This window comes from Doryrhamphus excisus, linkage group LG10, assembly GCF_037039965.1.
Source record: "Doryrhamphus excisus strain RoL-2023G ecotype Guam linkage group LG10, RoL_Dexc_Guam_v1.1, whole genome shotgun sequence".
NCBI classification, from domain to species: domain Eukaryota; kingdom Metazoa; phylum Chordata; class Actinopteri; order Syngnathiformes; family Syngnathidae; genus Doryrhamphus; species Doryrhamphus excisus.
Window position 1 is genome coordinate 20,357,393 of NC_136366.1, and position 21,858 is coordinate 20,379,250.

Genomic DNA, 21,858 nt, shown 5'->3' on the forward strand with positions numbered 1-21,858 from the left:
TGAGCATGACCTGTGAACCAGGAAGTGCGGGAATCGGTGTGTGTGCTGCGCTCTGGTGGTGGAAGTGTGAAAAATAAAGTTGACTGGAAGCAGCCGTTCGCCGTGTTCTTTTTTGGTATTGAAATCCTTAAGCAAAGATTGATTTAAGCTGCTCGACATTGTTCTATACTATAGAACGTTGTTGACATTGACATTGTTCTATACTATAGAACAATGTCAAGTGCATTATTGCCCACTTTTAATGCAGTTCGGTGCAGGATCGGATATATCGACAGTCCGGTTATATCGATATTTTTTCCGACTCCCGACAATATCGATATAACGAGACTTTACTGTAGTTCTTTTGACCCGTTCGTTCATGACCGACACACCACTAGAATACTTATAAATAGAAATACTATATACTGTACATACTGTATATCGCACTTCCAAGTAAGCTGTAGTTGACTTCTATCCCACAACAAGTTTGAGGTAAAGTGCCAAATTACCGCATATCTCCATGAGCCATTCTTGGAATGATCCTTGGCCCCGCCTTCTCCATCTTCCTCCTTCCGAGCAGACGTCACACTAGGCAGCAGCATTAGCCTGGCAGTGGAAAAGAGGTCAGAAGCTGTTTAGTCAAATGACAAACTGACAGTCGATGGAGAAGAGGAAGAGGAACTCTGATTGTTTATAAGAACAGAGGAAGACAGAAACTGCCACTATATTTTTAACCTTTATGATAAATTTGATAAAAGACACTGGTGGGAAACATTTCACGGTACACCAGTTTTTTATTATGTTTATAAAAACACTTTTTGTGCTATTGGATCTTGTTACATTAGGCGTACTTTTGTAGTCTGGTGGCACATGATGAAATCTATCTTTAGTGTGTGAATGAATGGCGGTGAGAGGCCAGTTTGACAGTGGGAATGAATGTCATGATCTAAGTACAGTATAGAGCAGTGGCGGCGTGCGCAGTGTGCACTTGTGCAGCACAGGAAGATAAATGAGACAATTAAACACAACTTGATGGCACCTCAGTGACTAACGATGTTTCCTTCCTGCCTGTCTGAGCGCGCACGCACACACACACATACACACACACACACACACACTAGAAAGAAAGTACTAAGGAGAGTTTAGAGGTCTGTTGCAGTGTTTCCATGAAAATGTTGTAATTTTCTTTGTAATTGTGTGGTAAAAATATATCTGTGTCAACATTGAAGCTTTTTTGTATTTACATAAATACATACATATCTATTGTTCTCCATTTCTGTGGAGTTTTTTGGTTTAATTTTTTTATTTTTACATTGTGCCACGGGCCAATAAAAAAGACGCTAAGGGCAACAAATGGCTAGCCAGGCAGCACTTTGGACACCACTGACTTAAAGCAACCTTGCTATTGAACCTTCACAGCAAAAATACCGTACGCACATCATTTTTAGAACTGACATATTTAAATTTAGAAAAAAAAAACAAACGTTTGATTAGTAACTGAAAGCTAAGTCAAAATGGCCGCCAGTACTATTGGTCTAAGCGTGTGATTTCTCCCCTACAAATGTTTCAAGGGTATTTCAAGTACATCTCTCAATGTTTATTTTATTTATATATGGGTTGCACATACGTATGTTTCTATCCAATATTAAGACTTACCTCTTTAAAGGTCCCTTTTTTGAGAAGAAAACCAGTCATTTAGTGAGGTCATCCCTGGACGCTAATGCTAAAGTTAGCTTGAACTAGCCGTCGTATTTCTCTTCCACATGACCTTTAAACGATGCCTTTTTAGTACTAATTCAGAAATAAGGTATAAATATGCTCCCTTTACTCCTCATGATACACTAGAGTGTGTTTGTGCGTGCGTGTGTGTGTGTGTTGTAGCTCCTGCGCTAACTTCCTGTTGTGTTAAAGGCCAGCAGTCCATCGGGAATGGCCGCTCATGTGATAATTGGCTTTGCTCATTAAAATAGAGCTGAGGCTTTGTTGTGCCATCTGGATCCACTGTCCTACCTCCTGTTGAGAACGGGGTTTGAGTTTGTTCCTCCGCCTGTGTCGTGTTTACTGGATATATATCAGCGCAGGTCTCAATTGGGGTGTGTGTGTGTGTGTGTGTTTCCAAATAGCAGAGAAAAAGTCCCTTAGCTGAGACAAAAATAGACCCTTAAATAATAAGTCCATTACATTTCTCTCATTTAATCCTGTTGTTAATGCACAAAAATGCTGCAATTATGGCAAATTTGCAATATAACACTTTTAAAAACAATGCAGTAAGTCCCTTGTGTTTTAATTTGCAGTACCACAGCAGTGTTGAGTGTGAATGAAGTATTGTCAACACACAATGGGACACTTGAGCTCGCACTTGCTTCTCAATGTGTTGCACTGTGTCGCTGTCATTCATGCACACGTAAGCCACACATGACCTAAACCACCTCCGTCCGCCGCATTCTTTGCATTCGCTTACGTTGCATACCCGTTGTATGCGGGTCACAAGGACAGATGTTTCACAAACGCACACAAATGTATCGGATGACTTAGTGATTTTACATTAAATATGGATACTTTTTTCTGTCAAAACCACATTTTTTTTATTGCTAGACATGTTTTTTTTGTTATTACAGTCATCCTTCACCACCTCATGGTTCCAATTTTGCGCTTTCACTCACGTTTTTTACAAAATAAATGAATAAATAATGCCTATTATTAGTATTTTTTTTTACTATTTTTGTAAAACCCAACTCTGAACCCTCAAAGTCACTTCATTGATTCAACTCCCCTTGCATCGGGACAGATTAATATACGCTAATATACCCTATTTGTCACTATATGTTATTATGTCTGCTAAATTGGACAATACAAATATAAAGTTGACTATAGGGTTGTTATTTCATGTCTACAGGGCTCTAATAATGTTTAAAAAATGTAAAAAAAATGTATTTAGACTCTATGCTCTAATGAACCACGATTAACAAAGGATTAAAATGTATGTTACTTTATCAATATTTTTTATTTTGACTAATTAAATGAGTTAAGGTAATTAAGGTATGTTTTATTTAGTCAGATTGCTATTGATAAGGAAAGGAAAGGTTAGAACAATTAGCAGTCCATCGTAAAATTCAGATCTTGAGAATGAAAGTATATGATTTGTAAGAAGCCCTGGGAAGCCAAGGCTGAAGATAGCGGCACACGTCATGTCGTCAATGGTTGCTCGTGGGAGATGTTGCTGGTGGATGAAGTGCACAGAGGCCAGTGAGTCATCCTGCTCTTCACAACAACCTCCTTTTAAGCCACATGCAATGTCGTGTACGTATGCAAGCATGTGTTGCTTTGCCACTCTGCGTGTGTGTGTGTGTGTGAATTGTTCATGTCTGCAGCATCCTACATCCTACATTCTCAAATCAACCTCATCTGTAGGTACAAACTAAGACTGACATAATAAAAACAATACACTGTTGATTCTATTTATTAGTGCTGTTAATGTGTATTTTTTTCCGTTTCTGGTCAGTTTATGTGTCTGGGACCCATATTTTGTGGTGACCCGCTTCTATAGAGGTACAGAAGATTTTAAGATGTCTTCATCATGAAACCGTTGCCCACAAAAGTCAGAACTCTCTGCTTGGCGTTATTACTATTATTGTTTATTGTCTATGTGTTCCACAGCGTTTACATGCACGGATGAAGACCTCTGTGATGCTAACTCTCTTGCGTCCCAATGACAGAATAATACATTTTCTTTTAAAGTTAAATTAATTTAAACTAGTGGATAAAAAGACATGTAAATGTTTATATATGTCTATGAAAGTGATGTTTTAGCCAAGTGTCGTATTCAACCATTTATTAGGAATTGTTCTCGCTTGGTGGATGATCCATAGGTTGAAAATAAGCCTTGCCCCCCCCCCAAGGTTATTTCACTCTGAAACACCTTGTGGCATTTTTTACCTGTGATTCACAAGACACACGTCACACTGCCAAGTGAACCCCTTCAAAAATAACCAAGTTTGTGTGTGTGTGTGTGTGTGTGTGTGTGTGTGCATACTAAAAAGAAGCAAGTCAGTGTCGGTATGACGAACTGTTGCTAAGCAGCGCTGGTTGCTAGGTGGTGAAGCGTGAGGGGGGGCATGGGAGGGGCGGCAGTCACTGATGGAATCTGAGGGCTTACCCCTACGTGTGTGTGTGTGTGTGTGTGTGTGTGTGTTTACACTCCTGCAGAATGGAAAGTGTGTTGCTGTGCAAGGTGTGTAAGTATCAGACAATGTATTTTTTTCAGTGTACATCCTTCAGAGATGAACAGCACTTTTTCCCATGATGCTTTAGTGTACTAAGAGCAGCAGGGGAAGATGTTTGGGTTTGCTCGCTCACGTATATTTTAGTCCTTAGTGCCCAGATGGTTTTGCACTGTCGTTCCTGTCATCTCCGGCTGTGTGCTGTCTCGTGAAGGAGACAGTCGGAGGGATGGCAGGCCGAGACACAGGCAGCCATTTGTAGTCCAGGTTTTGAGATGGCGGCTCCAGACACCAGTTGTAGTGCTTTAAAAGGTACGTGCATGCCTCCTGCATAAAAAAAAAACACTAAACATGTTACATGAGTATACTTTTTTCACAGCGGGATAATATTTGCGGTGCAGATGGACCATCCATCACATCTCTACGGTGTATGGTCCACAAGACAAGAACCTTTCAAATGTGTTTCCATTCCCCACATGAACTCTACGGCCTGCCGCCAGCATAGCACTATGTCCAGACTATACACAGTTGCCCCGCCTCCCTCTGATTTATGAACCAAGATTATCCCGATTGAGGGGGAGGGGAAGGATGAACACTCCGGGGGAAGACGAAGGGACGAAAGAAATGAGGGAATGGAGGATGGATAATGAGGGAGGGAGCGAAGGAGAAGGATGGCGAGGGAAGGCGATGAGTCACATCCATGACCTAGATCCCTGCGGTCTACTTTTCACACTGGTCACGCCCTCTCATGTTGTGTGTGTGTGTGTGTGTGTATATGTCAGGACTTATAGTCATATTACAACAAAGAGATTGTCTTTGACGAGTACCTTGTTAAGTCTTACAGGTATATATTTCACAACGCCAGTACCTTGGTAGATTGTAATATGTATATACTCTGAATAGCACCATTTCGTTTTCGAAACTGTTTTCAACAGTACAACCCCAAACCTCCAGTGTCTAGTCCGAGTTGAACATTGACTTCAAATACGTGCCCAAACTTGTAGTTTTTCCTCCACATACATTTGTCTGGGTAATCATTTGAAATGGTTAGTTTCAACTTTGCAATGATTGTCTTTTTTAGTGGTGCTGCCGCATCCCAATGAATGGCATTGCAACCACTGGCACCGATGCAGAACCTTCTCTATTGACAATATCATATTTAAATATATGAAGAGCTTGCAACCAAAAGGCGCTAAATCCATTTTGACTGATTTCGAGAAAATCAATGATTTTTAATTACGCACATATCAATCTATTTGGTCATCAAGTCTATATTGCAAATGAAAGAGCTATCAATATAGGTCATAAAAATGCATGCTATAAAAATCCTGCACACACCATGTATTTTATATATTTTTTTAATATTTTTTTTTTCCGGATTTAGCGCCTTTTGGCTGAAATAAATTTGAAGTCACCTTTAACTTCTTCAATGGCATTGTTGTAAAAGAATGTAAGGTGCTTTAATGTGCTATGCTAATAAAATAATTACAACACAGAAGCCATTCTCAACATACAATACAAAATAATTATTATTAATTAAATTAATAAAAAATTTATTAAAAGCAGTGCTCATATTTGACTGCACCATGAAAGTTGGAGGTGTCAAGATAGAGACATGCCTTTTATGGCGTAAAAAAAACTTCCATGTTACAGAATACTGTAAAAACACAATTTGTGTTCTCCTGAATTGCATAACATACTGTAACTATCATACGTGTACTTAATGTACACAAACAAAACAGGATGCGCACTGATACTGGCTTTCTGTATGTGCAGTGCCAATTGTATTCTTCTCTCTGATTGGTCAGATTATCAATAGATGGGAAACTTGGGCCAATCAGAATAAAGAATAAAGAAAGGGATTTAGCGCCTTTTGGTTGAAATCTGAAATGGAAATAGCGCCTTTTGGTTGAAAGCATAAATTTCATATCACTTTTTTTCATATTTTTAAAAATGATTTCAAGACCAAAATATGTGATTTGGATACACATGACAGAGGTCTATTAAACTCATGAAAAACATGCAACTTAGTGAAAATTGGATTTAGCGCCTTTTGGTTGCAAGCTCTTCATATATGTTTTTTAAATATAACTTTCTATGGCCAACAAAAGAACATCCATCCATCTATCTTCTATATCGCTTATCCCAGCTGTCTTCAGGTGAGAGGCGGGGTACACCCTGGACTGGTGGCCAGCCAATCACAGGGCACATATAGACAAACAACCATTCACACTCACATTCATACCTATGGACAACTTACAGTCGCTAGTTAACTTAGCATGCTTATATTTGCAATGTGGGAGGAAACCGGAGTACCCGGAGAAAACCCACACATGCACGTGGAGAACATGCAAACAGATGCCCAAGCAGCGATTCAAACCCAGGCCTTCCCGATGTCCTGACTGTGTGGCCTACATGCTAGATTAAGTCTGAAAAAAGGGAAAACTTTAGTGTATTTCTGGTTCTTGCTCACCTTAAGAAAGAAGTCTGTAAGTTTAATACCGATGCAGTTCCTAGATCCTCCGCCAAAGGAACAGATGAGGTGCTTGTGGTCTGCATTCCTATGAAAAGGCACAGTGGAATGGTTACACAAGAATGTAAAAAATGCGCATAACGAGTGAAAGGACAATCAAGAATTCAGGAAGAGCGCCCACGTCAGAATCGGATTCATTGCATTGTGCAGAACAAAGATGTTATTCTCAACATGATCATCACAGGCATTAACTATCCTTGTATGAATACATTTTAGGCTAAATTGAATGGATAAAATCATAAACCTATTTGAACTAAACTGACTCTTTTGTAGTTATGTTGCCTTACGAGGGCTGTCACTTGGCTTAATAATATAATCTCATGTCAAGTTAAATACATCCAGCTAACTTCCGACGTCAAAAAGGCAAGACAAGTCAAAAATACATTTCAAATAAACAGAAGCTTTTACAGCAGGTTTGTAAACAACGTACTGATGCAGGCCAGAGGGCCCCAACCCCAACCCCCAGCACCGCTAATGTATCCTGAAACCTGAGCTCTGATTAAAGGAAAACAGGAAGCATTAGTGGGTCCTGTGTGTATCTGAGAGAGAAGCAGAGCCAGTCTGCTGCGTCGCTCTATAATAGTTTAATGCACCAGCAGCCCGATCGTAAAGCAGCAGGACGTGTAGCAGACAGTGCAATTCTGGTGAGAGAGGAAGTATTTTCAAGAAATCCAGCATACGATATCAAACATACTGTAAGGGGAGGAAGTGACTCAGATGTGTGTTCTATTGTAAGGCATAAATAAAGATTATACTGACCTCTACGCCATATGAACAAAAGTGCCCCAGTGGGAAAACGCAAGGTCCAAAACGCGTGCTAGGGTGAGACTTAAAAAGAACAGGTAGTCAGACCTGGTAGTCGGTGGTAGCTGCAAAGGCGTGACCAATTCAGTGATCCACCTCTATACTGTACATACAGTACGCAGATGCTGCAGAATGTAGATTGAAATGCTATGGCTACAAGCAGCTTGCAAGCACAGTCGGCTTAGCACGGATAACATTCAGTGGAACCTTGGGTTTCATCATTAATCCGTTCCAAAAGGTCAAATGAAAACCAAATACGTATTTCCACTGTAGATGGAAGTATCAAAATCTGGTAGAATTCTCTTGACTTTTGTTAAATATGCGTGTTTTCCATTTCTGATGTACAAGGTCAGGTCAGGACAACACATGGGTTATTGAGTCGGTCTGCTATGTGAGCCACGCCACTGCTAATAGTCCCCAGGATAAGAAAATGGTCTGGAAAAATGTAAGGATGATCAGCTGAACACTAAGTAGGGAACACACTGTACACTAATTTGACATTTAAGCCGAGTAACAATGACCGTCTTGTATTGGGTGTGGGTCAACAACAGCACAGGATTGTCTGTTGAAGCAAGGAGCCGGGAAGGAGTGAAGGTCAGTCGTAGCAAGACGGAATAGATGAAAGGGTATCAGCTGGAACTGTGAGGATGCAAGGAACAGAGGTGAGGAAAGTGTTGGGTCAACAGAGAGTGTGGAAAAGTGGTGAGGAATCGAGTGCAGGCAGGGTGGAGGGAAATGATGTGAGAAGAGTATCAGGAATCCTTTGTGACAAAACAGCAAAAGTGAAGACAAAGATTTACAGGATGATAGTGACATCTGGTCTGGAGACGGCCGAGATGGAGGTGATAGAGCGACAGATGCTCAGTGAAAATTTTCATTGGGAGTGACTGGTATGGCCGGGATTTGAAACGGGCGAATCAGAGGAACAGCCCAAGTTAGACATCTGGGAGACAAGGTCAGACTGAGATGGTTTGGTCATGTGACACGGACAGATTGTGATTATAGTGGTGGAGATGGATCTGTCAGGGAGGAGAAGAAGGGAAAGGTTTGTGGGCATGCAGCAGGTAAAGATGGAAAATTGTGAACCACTGTGGCGACCCCTAATGGGACAATAACACGGTGGACCTTCTTGACACAGACATGTTGGTAACATAAGAGGAACCGACTCCAACAGGTTCCATTGTAATAGAAACGAGACAATGTAGACAATGTAACGGAGATGTTCTTTTAATATCCTCTGTGAATGAAATTGAGTCATGTCACTACTTGTGCTGAAGGGACTTCCTGTTCTAAGATCATAGAAGATTACAAGCTGTGGTAGCTTGCTTTCTTATCTGCGTAAGGCAGTATTTCCGACTCGTGTATCCACGTCCACAGTGCGTGTGGGCGTCCGCCTGATAAGACGATAAAGCGCCGGCTCTCCTATTTGCTTCACACTTGAAAAGCACACATACATAGGCTGATGATACGTACACTGACACACACACACACACACACACAAATGCACATCCATCTTACTAAACACATTTGGGTTATACTGTAGTTATAGTTGGCGGGCTTGTTATGTAAGAGGACTGCAGTCATTCAAGCAAACTGGCAGGTGGCAAGAAGAAAAGCAGCCAGGCAACTATCAGGGCAGACAGGCAAACAGTCCCCCAGGACGACTGACAGATGGACACAGTGGGATGAGGAGAGCGAAATAGACCGGAAGAACAATGGAGGGATGGAAGAATAAATACGCAGACTGAACTTTCAGTCAGGGTGGAAATGAATTAGCCTGGCAAATATGCAAATCGCTTATATCGCTGTCGATTGTCGAAATATAAAAACACCCTGACTGTAAAGGGGTTCATATCAATTTAATATATACTGAATGAATATGAATAGCTCTCAGTGCCGGTGTCAAGCATCATTCTATTTGAAGAGGTAGAATTGTTTGTGCAGGTGCAATGAAGTGGCGTTTGAGTGTAGCGGTGTTATGTTGGATTCATTCTTGCTTTTTGGTGGCCTTTAAAGGGTATGACGTGACCAATAGCGTCACCAGACATAAATCTTTCAACACACAAAAGCATCATCCACTTTAGGTCTGGGTGTCTCAGGAGCTGACAAGGTAATGACGAAAATATAACAGAATATGTTTTGGGGTAGGACTCACACCCACATACACACACACACACACACACACAATACATTGGGAAATCCCCATTGCATTGGTAAAATCAGGCATGATGTGTCCAGTTACCATGGCAACAGCCACCTATCTTTTCATTCATAGTCTTTTTTTTAAAACATATTTTTCCGTGCTAGAAGCTTTTCGTAAAATATCATACAAAATGAGCATTGTGGTTCCCATTAATAACTCATTATGATGAATTGTTGGGAAGAACAGCATCTTAACCTTGAAAATATCCTATTAGGATGGGATTGTTAAATGGTGATTTGTTAAATGATCATGGGAAAACACAAACTAACATTTTAGAGGAATTACCCTATTTTCATTCTGAGCCTCGCACACAAAAACGAAAAAAAAAAAAAACGAGATAGGATCTGCTCTGAGTCATTTTTCTGTATCCCATCCCATTCCACAAGGCATTCTGGGAGAGAAAATGAGAAAACGGCTTCTCCCCCACCCTTTGATCACACTCTCACACACACACACACACACAGTGGGGCATCCCTATTGGTAGTCACAGCATCAGGTGACCCGCTACCATGGCAGCAGGTTCCAGCATAGACACATTCATAGCTTTTGGCCCTTTGCTGTGACTGAATGGATGCGTATGAATGAAAATAAACAGGTGAATGGTGGCAGTGAATGAATGGAAGGAAGCACCGAGGATGGAGACAAAAGCAGAGCAGGTTCATATTGATGCCCTCTTGTCTTTGTGTGCATCTCCTTTTGCTCAGCATCTCAATCTCATTTTACGTCTATCTGACTGCACGGAGGGTGACTGGGTCAGATTGGTGTTCTCAGGCGATGCTAATCTATCTGTATTGGTTCCCATGGTAGCAATGTAGCATGAATGGCTAGATGTGCTTCAGTCATCATTTCTTTGAAAAGATTGCTTGCAGTCAGTCTGAGACTTGCTTATCATTGAATGACCTTGATACGACAGCCGGGACCTGTGTGTTTACACACCAGTTACTCACAGCAGTAAGACAAGGACGAGTTAATTCACCTGACTGGTGGCAATCTGGCAATCTGCCTCCACCGGTTTTAGGGATGTGTGTGAGCTGAAAAACCCTTTCAATGGTTTTATTCCTTCACTTTTTTATCTTGTCCATTCTAACTGCAAACTACCAGTGCTTTCAGTTGTTTTATGAAATACTTAAACCGGAGGTGTCCAAACTGTGGCCTGCAGCCACTTTTATTTATTTTTTTTAATAGAGGCACATTCTAAATATAATTTAACAAGAAAACTACAAAAAAGAAAACAGCAAAAATGGGAAAAATCTGTCATTTTCCTCCATAATAAAAATTAAATAGAAATAAAAGTATATACAGTAAAGTCTCGTTATATCGATATCGGTTAAAACGAATTACTACTTATTACGATACTATTTTCATTTCCCGGCAAATTTCTAGTCTTTTATGATATAATTAGTTCTGTTAGTACGATACACAGTTATTATGATAATCCGGTTACTACGATGCCCTTTTCATCTCCCGCCAGCCAATTTGGTCTGCTTATATCGATACAAAAGCAGCTTAAATCAATCTTTGCTTAAGGATTTCAATACCAAAAAAGAACACGGCGAACGGTTGCTTCCAGTCAACTTTATTTTTCACACTTCCACCACCAGAGTGCAGCACACACAGCGGAAAACACCCGTCCCTCGCGCCTACCCCTCCGGGTGGCAACACCTTCCCTATCGATAGTTCCGGGGTGAATTATGTCCCGGTAACCGGTAATCACTACAGCGTAAGTTTATTTTTATTTACTGTAGTACAAAATGTATTGTAGTACAAAAGCATGCTAGATACGCAATCCATGAACTCAAGGAGAAAATTACATGCCATATCAAAGATCCGCCCACTTTTAATGCAGTTCGGCGCAGGATCGGATATATGGATAGTCCGGTTATATCGATATTTTTTTCGACTCCCGAGAATATCGATATAACGAGACTTTACTGTAATATATATGTAAATAACAAAGTAGCCCTTGCATCCTTTCATCTTTCACTACGTGGCCCTTGTTGGAAAAAGTTTGGACACCCCCGACTTTAAACCCTAACATGCTCCGTTAGGCAGAACGGTGATACTAACCTTCCGCTCCATCTCTCTGGCAGGAAGCTGTCGGGCTGCTCAAACACCTCTGGGTCCCTGTGGACGGAATAGCTGATATAGACCGCACCATAACCCTTTGGGACATGAAAACCTGCAAGGGTGGTGTCCTGCACACAAACAAGGTTAGTGACCGTCATTTTCTACACAGTGAAAAATAAAATGTGTATACATGTATCAATAAAACTTTGGTTTGTTTCGGCAACTAACTTTATATTGCAAAAGAAATAGATATTTATTTGATCAGGGTAAGTTTTTTTTTAGCAATGCGGCACATTGGGAAACTTTTTAATCATTAATTTACATTTTTAACAAACTTTTCTTGAGGGCTCTGGTGAAAGGAGTCACCTTGAGGCAAAAAGTCCACTCACCCGAGTTTTTTGCCCTCCCAATTCACCTTTTCACTGCATCCATTAGGAGGTCCACTAATGGACTGCCACCCAACATAATCACTGTTCCTTTTTCTTCTTAGCTCCTTTCTCCTTTCTCCCTCGGCCTCTCTCTGCTGGAGTGGAAAATCTGCCACAAATCTCTTTCTTTCTCCTTGTTCTTGCTGTGACACGACTGCCCTTGTGAAGTACATTCTCTCTTCACACACACCTTCAAGTTGCACATGTGACGCTGCGTCCACTTTTCCATGTGACCGTGTATACTAATTATCTCTCTCTCAGCCACCAGCACCCACACACGACTCAAACTCATCATTTTTACCTCCTTCTGCCTTTCCCTATTTATGAGTTTTATTCATTTATGACACCTCCATGAGATACTGGGAGGGGAATGGACATTCCGATTATGCTCATAAATTGTCATTAGCTACATGTAATTAGAGTAAATTGGACATTTAAGACAGGAAGTGACGTTGGCTCAAGATTGAGTGTGTGGCTCGTCGCGGGTTATGGCCCCAAGAGTATTATGATCATGTTATTATTATTTTGCCTTTTGTGTAGAATACTACATTCACAATTAGAATGTTTCTTCTTGTACTTTAGCTCATGTTGTTGCATCATTTCGCCATTCTTAGGCCAAGAATGAGTACAATTTGCTCAACTGAATATTAACATCACATTTACCTTTTATGGAGGAGGGGAGGACATGGTATCTTTGGAGTTTGTGATGAGTTCTTAAATTCCGTAGTGTTTCAAAAGTGCTGGCAATCAAAACTTTCTTTGGCCCCCTGGCGGGTTATTTAAGAGCCGCAGAGTGAGCCAGGAATGCGGAGGGTGCTTTGCTTGGGAACTTGATTCTGTGGGCTGACACGGCACACAGCAAATGGGCAAAATTTAAAACAAATCCTCCGAAATTTGTGATCGGAATATACAACTGTATGTTTTAAGCCCGAGGTACTCTTCAGTACAAATTATGGTCCGCTGTGACTGGTTTGTTATACTTCCCCAAAACGTAATGAGTACAACTGCGTCTCCTGTCCAAAACCCTCACGTCATGATTTTTCGGTTCCACGAAGGTCACCAGCAATCAAAGTGTACTGAAGCATTTCCTGGAAGTGACGAATGACTTTCCACTCGGCTTCACAGCGTCACCGGTGCACATCAACCGACCCCCCCCAACACACCCACTGACTTCCATCCGGGGGTAGGAAACGTAGCCGATCAATCACACAGTTGGATCAATTCCTCTGATTGGACTGTTGCATAAACGCGCTTGATGAGGTTGCCAAGATCAAAAGATGTAGCTGGTGCATGTGCAGTTGGCGATGCTGCGTGACTCAAACTCAAATGTAAACTTTTCAAAGACTGGATTACGTGAGCAGAGTGCTAATGTTAAACCGCCGTAAAATGGTTTTAACCATCTACAGGATCGTCACTTAGAGCAGAACCTCTCCAGTCCGTGTTGCTGAGGTTGTAACAAAATTCAGGCGGAAACACTAATAAAGTCTTAGAAAAACAATATTGCATGATCTGTACAAAATGACAAAATAATATAAGTTTAAAATTCACAGATAAAAGGGAGTCACGGTACCTACATTTTTGTGCTTCTGTACATTCAAACCTTCATTTTCATATAATCGCCTTGGTTTTCATACACTGTCTCAGTTTGTGAACAATATCACATGTAACTGTCAAGTGCCTTTGCCTTCTATTATATTATTTTGTAGAATGGAGTGCCCAGACATGTTGAGGACTCACTGTGTATATATATATATATTTTTTTTTTGTGTGTGTGTGACTGCTAAATAACCCACCATGGGGCCAAAGGAGGTTGCGCGGCAGCACTTTGATAAAGAAGGTGAGAAATGCTATTGAATTCATGACATCACAAAGCACTAAGTCTTTCACATTGTTTTCTGCATATAAACTATAATTATTCTCGATGAAAATGTATTTTTTTGTTCATAATTGTGTATGTCTGGAAAGGATTAAATTTACCTTATTTTCTATGGGAACAATTGCCTGAGTTTTTGTATGTTTCAGTTCTTATCTACCCTTTTGGAACAAATTAATAACAATGAGGTACCAATGTTTGGCTGAGGCAATAAGAACAAATCCCCCCGTTGCTGAATGATAAATGAATATGTTTTAACATAAAGCACTGTTAGCTTTTGTGTTGCTCTTGCACAGTGTAGTTGGTACTGCATTTACTGCAGTATGTCGCCATCTAGTGGATTTTGTCCAACATGCAGACACACAGTTTGCAATGAAACTTGTATGGAACAGCAGACATGCAGCAAACATTACACAAGCATGTACATATATTTGTCTTACAGCATTTGTTTCAATTAATTTCTCTGCCGTTGCAAATAAAAATGAACCATTATACAATTTGGGAATTAAGTGTCCAATTTTGACAATATACGAAGAATTCTACACTTTTCACAGTTTCCCTAAAGAAAACCAACACAGACTTTGCCATATTAGCTTTATCTGACCTATTTTTCAGCAACTTGACATGCAAATATTAGTTGTGTGTGACCTAGATAAACATTCCACCCACGTAACTTCTGTCTTTATGGACATGACAGGAACCGGCATACAGATGCCACTTAATCCTCGTGCCACAAAAACCTCCAGGCGGGCGAGTTTTACCTTCTCGGCTATCCTGCGTCCACCAATGAATGGAGGCCAGAGTCTCTGAACCTCCAGCAGTACGTCTTGCAGATAATCAGCATCCTTCAATGCTCGCTGACGAGTTTCCTCCTAAAAAAAGAGCCAGGTTTTAGGGCATAAAATGATGTGGAATTGGCCAGATCTGGCCCCCGGGCCTTCAGTTTGACACCTGTGTTTTATTTGATATTTGGAAAAGGCAACAAAGAAAGGTTCTCTATGCATACATAGGGCTTGTGTTTCTAGAGCCTTGAAATAATGTGACATCATAGCATCAAAACACAAAGAATTCTGCAAAGAAGTGCAACTTAATACAGTAAAAGGACAACAGGGCCCCACCCTTTAGGGACCAAATCTTGCTACCCTTCACCAAACTAAATCATACCACCGCTTGGTAGAAACCCTGAGTCCGAAACATATTTTACAGGAGCTGACATACAGTATTTAAAGACTATGCAGGGATGTCCAAAGTGCGGCCCGGGGGCCAATTTCAGCCCGCAGTTGGGTTTTTATCGACCTGCGTGACATTCTAAAATAAATTTAAAAAATATAATTTAACAAAAAAAAAGACAATAGCAATAAAACAGCAAAAATGAAAAACAAGATCAGCAGTAATTTTACAAGAATAATGTGATAATATTAAACAGAAAAAGCTGCATTTTAAAAAGAAAAACATAGTAATTTTAGTAGCATGAAGTTAAAATTCAAAAGAAAATATATGTTTTTTTAAAGTTGTAATATTATGAATATTAATGAATATTAATTGACTGGCGACTAGTCCAGGGTGTACCCCGCCTCTCGCCTCTCAGCTGCTCCATCATACCCGCCACCCTAGTGAGGATAAGCGGCATAGAAAACAGATGGATTGATTAATTATATCTACATCTACAAAATATCAGAGTGGCCCATGTATCCTTTCATTTTTCAGGATGTGGCGTGTACAGCCCTGCTTCACATGATCTGTGTACCTGATCTTTCCCACTGAGAACCACTGTGAACGTGGTGAGTAGCGATGCCAGAGCTTTGGGGATGAGGGCCGAGATGAACAGCAGGAGATGCTGGGCAGCACAGCTGGAGCTGGGCAGCGGCAGTGACTTCAGGGAGCCCACGAAACTGCAGATGGCGAGGCGAGAGCAACAGTGGTGTTGAAGCTTTCGTGAGTGACTTGTCTTTGTCTTACCCTTCTGTGTCATTCTCCAGTTTGTCCTTGATGATGTCCATCAGCTGCTCTCTGGCTTCTAAGGCCATGGAAAAACCCGATGACCACAGAGGAACCTTCAGATTGACTGGAGCAGAGATCAGACCTGCCAACACACAGTATGTACATTTTATGGGTTTTTGTATCAACACCAACATGAAACATGAAAAGGATTTAAAAAACGTTCAAAATAAATCAGCAGGAAGTAAACAATATTTCTCACAGAACAGTAGTGCTGAGTATATGAAGAGCTTGCAACCAAAAGGCGCTAAATCCAATTTTCACTAAGTTGCATGTTTTTCATGAGTTTAATAGACCTCTGTCATGTGTATCCAAATCACATATTTTGGTCTTGAAATCATTTTTAAAATATGAAAAAAAGTGATATGAAATTTATGCTTTCAACCAAAAGGCGCTATTTCCATTTCAGATTTCAACCAAAAGGAGCTAAATCTCTTTCTTTATTCTTTATTCTGATTGGCCCAAGTTTCCCATCTATTGATAATCTGACCAATCAGAGAGAAGAATACAATTATCATTGCACATACAGAAAGCCAGTATCAGTGCGCATCCTGTTTTGTTTGTGTACATTAAGTACACGTATGATAGTTACAGTATGTTATGCAATTCAGGAGAACACAAATTGTGTTTTTACAGTATTCTGTAACATGGAAGTTTTTTTTACGCCATAAAAGGCATGTCTCTACCTTGACACCTCCAACTTTCATGAGAAACATTATTTTACTTGTACTAAAAAACATACAATGTAAAGAGTTTGTAATGAGATGATTTTTGTCACTGTCACCTTCATGGTGCAGTCAAATATGAGCACTGCTTTTAATAACATTTTTATTAATTTAATTAATAATTATTATTTTGTATTGTATGTTGAGAATGGCTTCTGTGTTGTAATTATTTTATTAGCATAGCACATTAAAGCACCTTACATTCTTTTACAACAATGCCATTGAAGAAGTTAAAGGTGACTTCAAATTTATTTCAGCCAAAAGGCGCTAAATCCATCATTTCAGCCAAAAGGCGCTAAATCCGAAAAAAATTAATTAAAAAAAATATATAAAATACATGGTGTGTGCAGGATTTTTATAGCATGCATTTTTATGACCTATATTGATAGCTCTTTCATTTGCAATATAGACTTGATGACCAAATAGATTGATATGTGCGTAATTAAAAATCATTAATTTTCGTGAAATCAGTAAAAATGGATTTAGCGCCTTTTGGTTGCAAGCTCTTCATATGGTATGAAAAAAAAAGAAACCAGTTTGCATCAACATTGTTATGATTGATACATACCAATTTACTAATCATACCCATCCCTAAAATACTGTATACTCATTATTTTTACAGTAGTTGTTACATTGCTCCTACCGTGCCAGTGCTGAGTGCAGAGCTTTGTGATTTTCTGGAAAAGTTCTGGCTGCTCATTTGGACGCACGTTCAAGAAAAGTCCTAAAACCAGCTCTGTCCCCAGCTGCTTAAACGCCGTGTACACACACTGTGGCTGCCCGCTGCATACAAACACACCAGCGGCACATACATTTTATTAGTTAACACAATACACAATTAGTTCATACAATACAAGTGTATTCAAGAGTCAAATTGCATGCAGAGTAGGACAAATCCATACAAAATTGACCAAATGTTTTATCTTTCCTCTTAAAAAATCTAGGTTAACTTTCTTCTTGTAATCATATGACTTTATTCTCATGATATTTTGACTTTATTCACAAAATAAGGCTGTGGGGACAGCAGAGTAATGAGCCGGTAAACCCCATAGCAAAAGTGTGCTACAATCCAAATATACTTTACGTTAATATCTGACCAATGTACTGTGTGTGCTCAGTACAAATATGTGCATTATCGCTTGTAAAAGAATTTACCTGAGATCCTTGAGACTGCGTTCACATACACTGGAGAAGAAAGAAAAGTGAGACTGTGTGTGTCAGACGCTTTCACATATTTCCATTGGTTGTGTTACTGTCCTCATTTGTCAACACTGGAACCCACTTCTTTCACAATCAACTTTTGACATACACGGATAACAAAACTCTAGTTTCATCACAAACGTCCCTACGGCCATTTTTTTTTTAACCAATACATGTACGTTTTGGCAATTCCAGTCTGTCTGATGTTTTTTTACTGAGGCAGGATGTACTGTACTAGAGGTGTCACATGACTTTACCTACCTGGTGATGTAATCTGTTGCCGATTCTAAACAACGTCCTGCAAAAAGGCTGGTGAGAGAGAGCCGGAGAAGACACGCCTCCTCACCTGAAAGATGTGCAAAGATTTGTTGATATGACATGACGTTTATCAAAAATACATGATGAAAGTAAACACAGTTCCCAAGGGAATGGCGGGCATCTCAAGAGATCCATTATGTGATATTGATGTGTGTGTGTTTGCTTGCACGCAGATATATTTACCGTTGGTGGTAACGAGGGTGTCACCGTACATTTTCGTCATTAAATCAGTCGGATCCTTCAGAAACACATTGGACTTCTCTGGAAAATTAAACAAAAAGGAAGATCACTGCATTGGAATTAACCGTGACCAAAGTTTGAAGACTTGACATGACCTGAGTCGTTGTGACCGTTCAATGAGCTGAGCGATAAAATAAACATGCACTCACCAGATACAGTACTACACAATCTAATGAGGATACAAAATACTATCATCAAACACCGACTACTGTCATTATCATCATAACCTTAAAGGGGACCTATTATGCTCATTTTTCAACCCTTTGTATTGAGTTGTGGACTCCTATAGAGCAGCTACACACAATAACCCGCACAGAAAACCTTTTAGATTTTGCAGAATCTGCACCTATTCCAGCTGTATTTTCTTGGATTTGTGCTCCCCCCCCCAAAATGGTCTGCTTTAATTTATCCCACCCATGGCCCGCCTCCAGGCACGCCCACTACGCTGTGATTGATCAAGGCGGAAGTGAGAAGAGCTCGACATACTAATCTCTTTGTGCTCAACTTACTTTACAACTTTATTCTTGTAATATTCTCGCTTTTTTCTTGTAAATTTGCGAGTTTATTCTCGTTAATTTACAACTTTTTTTCTCGTAAATTCACAACTTTATTCTCACAATATTGTAATGTTTTTTTCTTAAATGTATGACTTTTTTCTCTTGCAAATTTACGACTTTATTGTCAAAATCGGATTATTTTAATACGTCGTCGTTAAGTCTTATTTACAGGAAAAAAATGTAATATTACGAGAATAAAGTAAAAAATGTATGAGAAAAAATGTGTAACTTTATGCTATAGGCATTGCCTGAGACAGCTGTGAAAAGAGGGGACATATGTGACCTTTGGCCTTGGGCATGTGGAGGGCGGAGGGTAAAGAAGGCGGAAGTAAGAAGGGCAACTTACTTTACAACTTTTTCTTACGATATTACGACTTTTTTCTTGTAAATTTACGTGTTTATTCTGTCGTAAATGTACAACTTTTTTTCTCGTGAATTCACATCTTTATTCTATTAATTTTACAATGTTTTTCTTGTAAATTTGCGAGTTTATTCTCTCGTAAATGTACAACTTTTTTCTCATAAATTCACATCTTTATTCTAATAATTTTACAATGTTTTTCTTGTGAATTTGCGAGTTTATTCTCTCGTAAATGTACAACTTTTTTCTCATAAATTCACATCTTTATTCTAATAATTTTACAATGTTTTTCTTGTAAATTTGCGAGTTTATTCTCTCGTAAATGTACAACTTTTTTCTCATAAATTCACATCTTTATTCTAATAATTTTACAATGTTTTTCTTGTAAATTTGCGAGTTTATTCTCTCGTAAATGTACAACTTTTTTCTCGTAAATTCACATCTTTATTCTAATAATTTTACAATGTTTTTCTTGTAAATTTGCGAGTTTATTCTCTCGTAAATGTACAACTTTTTTCTCGTAAATTCACATCTTTATTCTAATAATTTTACAATGTTTTTCTTGTAAATTTGCGAGTTTATTCTCTCGTAAATGTACAACTTTTTTCTCGTAAATTCACATCTTTATTCTAATAATTTTACAATGTTTTTCTTGTAAATTTGCGAGTTTATTCTCTCGTAAATGTACAACTTTTTTCTCGTAAATTCACATCTTTATTCTAATAATTTTACAATGTTTTTCTTGTAAATTTGCGAGTTTATTCTCTCGTAAATGTACAACTTTTTTCTCATAAATTCACATCTTTATTCTAATAATATTACAATGTTTTTCTTATAAATTCACAACTTTTTTCTCATAAAATTACAACTTTATTCCATTTTTTTTCAATGTAGTCCTAATACTCAGTTGTATTTTTTAGCCTTTTAATACATGATAAATAAGTATCCCAAACATATATGTCATAAATGCATCTTATGTACGCGTAACTGCAGCATGCTTTTGCTATATTAGGTTGTGGCACCTTTTTATACTTTTATACTAAGTATATGCACTAAATATGGATTATACAAGTTGCAAGGGTTTTTTGTTGAAGTGAATAAAAGGGATTTGGAGATAGAATAACCTCTGCCCGCCTCCCCGGAGCACCATCACGAGTCTCTCCCATGACGGATCACACTAATCTATGGGTGCGTTAGGCGCCATTAAAAAGTTGATTATGATATTAATGCACTTTAATGTGAAAAGATAAAGACATGACGCGTCATCTCATCGTGGGGAGCACAGGTTCACCGTAGATAATCAGTCACCACTAAACCTCGAGCACAGTTTTAGTCCTTATGAAGCTGTAATACGTAATGTATAATATATATATGATGAAATAATGTAGGCAGGTGTACTGCGGTCATACCATACAGAAGCTCTCTCATGCCTTGAGCCGAGCACACGAAGGTGGTGGGTCTGTTGAATAGACGGCTCTGAAACACTCTGCTGCCGTGTTTGTCCATCTTATCCCGACAAAAGCTCACCGGGTCCCGGTAAAAGTCCAGCGACTTGTCTCCGAGGAGAGACACACCTGCGTAGCCGGGTAGCTTTGACATAATGCAGCAGCAGCAGCAGCGGTGGAGGCGGCGAACAACAGTGAACTCTCTCCCGTCCAGGTGATTCAGCCAGTCTGGATTTGACCCGATGCTATTAGCCCGAACTAGCGAAGCTAAACTTCACCAAACCAAGTCCAGTTTTTACCACTTGCATCGTGTACAAGTCCTTATTTCAAGACATGTTGTTTGACGTGTTTACCCCCACTGTTTCCATTGAGGCAACTGAAAGTACAGGGAACTGGTGCATTCAAGTGCCCTCGGTAAATTTGGCATTTTGCCTGTATCTGACCGTGAACTGTCACAACTACTTCCGCAATCTTCCTTCCTCTTGTGGTGGCACATTAATTCATATTTCTTTTAAAATGACAAAACAAAGCTAAATTCACAACATGTGATATGTGACACACAAAACATACGCGGCCATGTTTGTAGTTTCTATATGGCAAGTCAGAGCAAGCCAAACAAGGGGAGGAGCGGGTCTTTGTCAAGCAGGAACATGTTTAAAATCAAATTGTATTGATATGTTACTGATATCTTGGTTGTTTTGCGATTAGTCTTTGTCCTGAAATGTACTAAATGACTAAATACAGTTTATATAGTATAGACTACTGCGTTTTTCAGGGGTGCACTGCTCTAGTATTTGTCCCATAATATAGGCACTATACTATACTACAGTACAGGTACTGTGTTCTGTATTATCCTCCTGGTTTGCTCATGCCCAGCAATGTCAACCAGCATCCATCTGATGTTGCA

General features: G+C 39.5%; 1 protein-coding gene across 2 annotated transcripts; it reads right to left on the reverse strand.

Annotated features, from left to right (window-relative positions):
* Nucleotides 1-366: 366 nt before the first annotated feature.
* On the reverse strand, nucleotides 367-21,445 carry LOC131105504 (putative cytochrome P450 120). 2 transcript variants are annotated; one of them, XM_078794294.1, is made up of 12 exons: nucleotides 20,916-21,445; nucleotides 18,532-18,609; nucleotides 18,292-18,376; nucleotides 17,986-18,015; nucleotides 17,474-17,613; nucleotides 16,067-16,190; nucleotides 15,855-15,999; nucleotides 14,869-14,979; nucleotides 11,807-11,934; nucleotides 6,673-6,760; nucleotides 4,336-4,526; nucleotides 367-585 (listed from the first exon to the last, which is right to left on the reverse strand). In XM_078794294.1, exons 1-11 carry the CDS (start codon nucleotides 21,103-21,105, stop codon nucleotides 4,350-4,352), a joined length of 1,296 nt encoding a protein of 431 aa, XP_078650420.1. In that variant the 5' UTR covers nucleotides 21,106-21,445; the 3' UTR covers nucleotides 367-585; nucleotides 4,336-4,349. The 2 variants fall into 2 exon arrangements, with proteins under 2 accessions (XP_078650420.1, XP_057909650.2); XM_058053667.2 differs by lacking the exon at nucleotides 367-585 and having other exon boundaries at nucleotides 3,038-4,526.
* Between the last annotated feature and the right edge of the window lie 413 nt (nucleotides 21,446-21,858).

Excerpts from the sequence above, each read along its gene's own strand:
- LOC131105504 (XM_078794294.1), bottom strand. The coding sequence starts at position 21,105 with ATGTCAAAGCTACCCGGCTACGCAGGTGTGTCTCTCCTCGGAGACAAG. Across the intron at positions 18,610-20,915 it reads CATGAGAGAGCTTCTGTATG|AGAAGTCCAATGTGTTTCTG; the intron begins GTATGACCGCAG and ends TTAATTTTCCAG. Across the intron at positions 16,191-17,473 it reads CTGCACTCAGCACTGGCACG|GTCTGATCTCTGCTCCAGTC; the intron begins GTAGGAGCAATG and ends GTGTGTTGGCAG.